This window comes from Chinchilla lanigera, unplaced genomic scaffold, assembly GCF_000276665.1.
Source record: "Chinchilla lanigera isolate Chin_1 unplaced genomic scaffold, ChiLan1.0 scaffold00034, whole genome shotgun sequence".
Lineage (NCBI taxonomy): Eukaryota > Metazoa > Chordata > Mammalia > Rodentia > Chinchillidae > Chinchilla > Chinchilla lanigera.
Window position 1 is genome coordinate 18,994,661 of NW_004955435.1, and position 6,432 is coordinate 19,001,092.

Sequence of the window (6,432 nt, forward strand, 5' to 3'; positions counted from 1 at the left end):
TTTTTTTTTTTTTTTTTTTTTTTTTTTCAAATTTAAATCCACATGGGTTGGAGGCCAACGTATTTGGTGAACTTGAGTTCTGTGACTGTGCTGACAATAAACTGCACACTTGGTAAATTGCCCCGTCCACAGGTGTGTGTCCAGGCCACCCTGGGGACAGAGGTGGAGCCCCGGTGCCATCTAGGACTCTTGGCAGCCCAGGAGCTCCTGAAGTGTAAGCGGCCCCAGCTGTCTAGGAGGAGCTGCTGGGATCATTTCTGTGGCACTTACCAAGGATTTGACATGGCCCCGGTGCCAGGTGACAACAGGCCATGCAATGCAGATAAAATAAGAAGTGACTTCAGCTTCTCCCCTAAGCTTACACCAAGAACATTCACAGGGAATAAAAATCCCTGCTAATGAATATGGGGCTTGGAAGATCAAACATCTACACTCTAATGCTGCTGAGAAAGCAAACCACAGGAGACAAAAGCCATTTAGGGGTGCTCTCCCTCTGACCCAGAAAGACAGGCAAGGTCAAAGGACATGTTTCTCAGGATCAAAGGGAGATCAGACGGAGGAGCAAAGACTGGGAAATTGGCACGCTGAATGAAACCCACTAATAACTGAGCTGTGTTTCAACCCATAGTTGTAACAGTTTGAACATTCTCTCAGGAAAGAAACCAGGTAGGACGAAAGTCTTGAAGAACCAAGAAGAAAGTGATGTGAAAGACTTTACAGCAGCAGACTCATCGCTGTGCACAATGGCTAATCCCTTCCATCTCAGGAGTTTGGCCCCATGTGCCCTTGCTCCTGGCTTTGCAGCAAGAATAGCTGCAATTTACATGAGACTGAACTGCAGCAGACTTCAGTGTTTATCCCCAGTGCCCTTTTTTCCACATCCCAGCCCATGGCCAAAGCACACCGCCCCCACTCGGCCAGGCAGGTACTCACTCACCTCTAGCACAATTTCTTTCATCTGGAACTGCTTTTGGGCGACTTTATCTGAAGACACCGGCTCATGGTAGTAGAGGCAGAGCAAGTCGTATTTCTTCGAAATCTGCTTGAAGTTCTTCTCTGAAAGACTTACCACTCGGTCCTTCCCATCATATATAGGGAAATTCAGCCCCTCTTCTCCCCTGCAAGAGGACAGCAAATAGGCCCCCAAAATGAGCAGATGAGTTCTCTTCATTTGGGAAAAGTTCTTTTTTCTCTCTCTCTCTTGTTCCTCAAAATAGCATGCGCAGGAGAGAGAATGGAAAACTCTTAGCAGGTCCTTTGAGCCAAGTAAGGAGAGAGAAGCTGATCTGTCCTCACCACCTCGGGTCCCGCAAGCTGTGTAATCTTAGGCTCAGGACACAGTGGAGGTTCAGGCAGACATGCGCATAGAGTAGGAGCCAGGCAGAGGCTGGTGGCCCAACCCCAGATACCTTACATAGCTCTCTGCCCAGCCTCTGGCTCATTAGGAGCTCCATTTTTAGGATGCAGTTGTTTCAGGCTAAAAATAAATCATGCAATGAATAAAAAAGTTAGATATGACACTGTTGAGGGATTCGCTGATACCGTGTGTCAGGACAGTGAGGAGGCAGCAGGCAGGAAGGGAAAGAAGAGACCATGCACACGTGAACTACGGAGACTTGAAAAGTCAAAAAAGAGAAACAGACTCGAGAGGGGGAGCTAAAAATGAGAAGAGAGAGAAACAAGGGACAATGGCTCCAATAAGAGAACAGAGAGGTTAAGACATGCAAAATGCCACACACACATTATTGCACTGACAAATGGCCCCAGGGAAATAGTGTAGTCTTTTCTTTGCTGGCTGTGTTACCGTCACTGCAACAGGAGAACAAACTGGAGCTGATGCATATTCTACACCTGCCTGCCAGCTCTTCTTGGAAACCCAGCTTTGGCTGTGCTGTGGTACCATGCCCATGTAGCCAGCCCTTGGGCAAGGGACACAAGGATGCCCTTTCCCACCGGCCCTGCCCACAAAGGGCTCCAGGGTTCCAGCCCACCCTGGGTCCAAGTTCCTTTTTTACTACCTCTGCCCATAGCTGAGCAATGCCAATGCCCTGAGAACCCCCCCTCACTGTAAAGTTAAATAAAACAAAATTTTAGCAGTCACTCTGAGAAGTCTTCTTAGATTTCCTACTCTCAAACCTATCATTTTTTTTCTTCTTTACATTAACTTTGAATGTACAATTCCTTCTTCACTAGAGACAGACTGGTACAAGGTTCTCAGAGTTGGAAAAATCAGAATGCAAATATGCACCCTACCGAAGTCCATGGCTGATGGATCTTGGAGGATTACTCTCCCTGCAGGATTTTCAGCTCCCCCTGTGTGAAGTGGGGATGGTTGAAAGATTTGAGACACATAGCTGGAAAAGCATGGCACAAAAGAGGGACTCAAAACTGTAGCTATTACACTGCATTCTAACTGGAGGGGTTGTAGCACTGGTCATGACTGTGATTACTTGTTAGTTCCAGTAGGAATTGTTTGCAAACCCTTTTCCGTCCCCTCTGTCCCAGTGCAGCAGACAGCGGGGGCAGGAGTGATTTGTACTCATTGAACAGATGAACTAACTGAGGTTCACAGAGGTCAGCAGCTGATCCGAGAGTACTCAACTCCTAACAGCCAGTGAGAGCAATCAGCGCCCCTCAAAGCCTGGGGCCCCTGGTTTTTTGACTGTCACTCGGGCAGTTTCTGTGCAGACACCCCACTTCCTGTGTGGCTCCTTGACAATCTCCTCTGGTCAAACAATAATCCAGTCATATCTGCCCACTTTAGAGAAATCTATTGCCTTTATGATTCTGGCCACGCTTTCGTCTCCTTGTGGCTGGAAAACCAGTCACTGGTGCCTTTAACAGGAGCTGGAAGAAAAAGGCACCAGGGTGGCCTCTTGGAATGAGGTCCACTGTGGAGCTGGGCTGGTGACTTGCGTGTCAGGGAAGCCAAGGCCGGGGAAGCCCCTCGCTGATCACCCAGCGGCACTTGGTTCTGTCCCATAGGGGAGTTTCTGCACTTCTTAAAGATGGAGCCAAGAATGACCATCCTGAGTCAGGCTTTGCTTTCCAGGCCACCAGCACGTATGTGAGATCTCTGTTCCCTTTAGAAGGGCTGGCGATATAGCTGAGCAGCACAAGTGCCTGCCTGGCAAGCGCAAGTCCTGAGTTTGATTCCCAGTACAAACACACACACACACACACACACACACACACACACACCAAAAATCCTTTAGAAAACATAGGGAGGAAAGGCACTTCTGAGTGAAACAATGTATGTCTTGTCTTTCTGAGATCAGCTTCCCAAAACTGTGCCCAGTTGTCTCAATCTCACTGGGCTACCTTTATTTAGAATTTGTTTCACTTTTCTTTTTTATAACTGAAAAACTGAGAGATATTTAAAGTCATTGTCTTTGAATTTCCTACTGACTTACAACTGACAAAACCACCAGGGTAGAGGGAGAATGTCAAAGATTTTAGTTTAGCCCTCAAGTCTGGCTCCCAACCCAAAGCCCCACTGTGGAAATTTCTGTCCCCAGACCATGGACTCTGGAACTCGAAGCCCAGGCCTGGGACACATAGCCACTGACAGTTGCCCTGGTGGCCAGGTTGCCCTGTGCATCTCTTGTGGATAGCAGAGCCTCAGTCGGTGTCCCTCTCTTAGGATGAAGTAGGTTTTCATAGTTCACAGCTTATGTACTTTCTGCCTGCCTTTTACTCTCCTGTGTTTGTTTTCCTTTACCCTATTGCTCACCAATTTTATTTTTGTAAACAAGGTAGGCATCCTACATTTCTGGGTCAACCTCACATTCTTCAAATCGGCTGTTTCATTCCAGTTAGCTGCCACCTAGTTTCGGCGGTCCTGCGGTAAGGCGTGTATTTTTGTGTACCGAGTCAAATCAAGCACTTTGTGTTTTGTTTCTGATCAAGACAGTTAAATAAAATAAATAGATCAACACAAGTACACGTTGTCATCACAATATACGACACGGGCCCCTTATTTTCCTAACAGTCCCCATTCATGCGGTAAGTGGGCACCACCGGGAATCCCTTCACCTCCCGTTGGCCCTTTCACGTGTTTATTCTTAGCGGGTGGCAGGGTTGTTTTGCATACATTGTCTAATTTGATCTTCGCCATTATCCATCTTGCAGGCAAATCAGGATTTGAAACTAATGGTCTTTCATTTACTTGTCAATTCAACAAATTCTTGTGGGGCGTCTGCTGCTACCAGACACTCTTGTGGACACAGAGGAGAGATACCTTGTAAACCTGAACCCGAGAATATATATCCTAGGGGAGAAACAAACAGTAAGCAAACACAAAGCATTCCTGCCCTGCATGCGTGCGTGCGTGCGTGGGTGGCTGTGTGTGTGCGCGTGCGTGCATGGGTGGTGTTGTGTGGTGTGTGTGTGTGCATGTGTGTGTGCATGTATGCGTGAGTGCGTGTGTGTGTGTGTGTGTGCAAGCAACATGATGGAAAAGTCAGTGAAAGAGGAGGCTGGGACCGTTGGCCACGTGGTCAGGAAAGCATTCTGAGGGGCGAGCCGGCTGCAAGAAGGTGAAGGAAAGGCGGGAGCGCGGGTGAGGAGTGTGAACCCCAGAGAGCGGCAAGGGTCCCTGGCTGCGGGAAGCCCAGGGCACCTCACTGCTCTGGGAAAGACAAGGTTCTATGTCAACATTCGTTTTCTCCTTCAGACCATTTTACTTTTAATAAAAACCACGTGTCACACTACATCTGCGGGTCACACCCACATGCAAAGGTCTCCAGGGGTCTCTCGGAGCCACTGTGGGGCCATGGCCAGAAAGCCAGGAAGCCTGGGCGCTGCCGGCCTGTGTGACCCAGGGCGGCTCTCCTGGCCCCTCAGCCTCGGGTTTCCTAGAACCGAAAAAGAGAGTGCCTGCTGACCCCGCACGGCCGCTTTCTGACTCCCAGGCTCCCTGAGCAGGGCCGGACGGGCGCACGCACGAGGGCTGATGGCCCCGAAAGCCCGCGCGGTGCTCCCGGCGGAGGAGGGTTGCACGCGGCCCCGGACAGGCAGAGCCGGCCTCCTGGCGCAGCGAGGTCGGGGTGACTGCCGCCGCCGCGCCCTTCCCTGGCTAAAATACTCCACCCAGTGGGCAAAACAGAACACGGCATCTCTCTTTGTTCTACGCCCATCCTTCTCCGGCTCTGCCCCGCAGGCTGGTGGAAGAGCCCAGAAACTGGGCGCCTGGAGCCCTGAGCTCCAGCCTTGGGCTTCGGGGCTCCGTTTATCGCAGGCGGATCAGCGGCGCCCAGGCCGCTTCCCTCAGCTCTCCCAGTGGCCTCGGAGCCTTCCTCTCAGCCTCACCAGGTGGCCTGGTGCTACCTCCCCAGCACCAGGGAGCTCCTACACAGAAGCAAGAGAAAAAGATGCCCTACCTCCACCGCCCAGCAGGCTCCCGGGCTTTGACAAATATCCCTGCCTAGGGGGCCTTGGTGTAGACCGGGGCTGCTGTGCTGTCTCCTTGAGCACTGCGGCTCTCTGGGGGCTTCTGGGCCCTTAGGGAGACAGCGCTTCCTCAGAGCCGGGGAAACATCTGTTCACGGCATTCTTCATGACCAGCCCGCAGTAGTAGTCAAGAAATATTACATGAATTTATAGCTTTGCTTTGTACTAGACCTTTTAAAAAGTACTTTACAATTTAAATCATTTTTTTTTCTGCCTAGTAAACCCTGCAAGGCGGCCACTTTTAGTATCCCCATTTAACAGATGGGCAAACTGAGTCCCAGAGAGGTGAAGAACCTTGCTTAGGATCAGTGGGGCCCCATGGGTAATAACAGCAGAACTGGGATTTCATCCGGCAGGTGAACTTCTGTGTCTGTTCCCCACTACCAGGAAGCTCTAGCTCCACGGCTGTAGGGGGATTATGTCACTTGAACAAGCCTGGGAATATGGTGGAACAAGGCAGGTTGCCCAGCGCCAGAGGCTGCTCCTGGGGAGAGGTCTCAGCTTTTCACCCATCAACAAATAACCTCCAGAGCTTTCTGTATCTGCCGCAGGGAGAGAGAAACTAATATTTTCAGTGCTTACTCTAGATCCACCACCACATTTTCTACATCACTCATCTCAAATGGGGTCTTATTCTTTCTATTTTACAGATGAGGAAACTGAGGCTCTGCAGGATCAAATCATTCACCCAAGACACACAGCTGGAAAGTGTTATCGATGAGATTTGGACCCGGGTGTGTCTGGCTTGTTATGTGCCCGGACTGCTTTGCCTTTAAGGTCAGCCTGCCCTGTCTCCTTCCAAGAAAAAACAAAAAAGAAAAACTGAGGTTGCGTGGAAGCTATAGGACAAGAACACAAAGGAAATCAGTTATTTTCGTAGGAGAAATGATGAGAGACAGAGAGTGAAAGAGAGAGAAGAAGAGAGGGAGGAAAGGAGGGAAGGAAGGAAGAACGAAAATTAGGAATTTAGCTCCAAACGGA

General features: G+C 49.9%; 1 protein-coding gene across 1 annotated transcript in view; it reads right to left on the reverse strand.

Moving 5' to 3' along the window:
- Window positions 1-1,367, reverse strand: part of Casq2 (calsequestrin 2 (cardiac muscle)) — a 54,053-nt gene extending 52,686 nt beyond the window's left edge. The window contains exon 1 of the mRNA XM_005389033.2: window positions 938-1,367. Coding sequence (XP_005389090.1) covers window positions 938-1,171 — 234 coding nt within the window. The 5' untranslated portion in view covers window positions 1,172-1,367. The remainder of the gene's footprint in view (window positions 1-937) is intronic.
- Window positions 1,368-6,432: the final 5,065 nt, after the last annotated feature.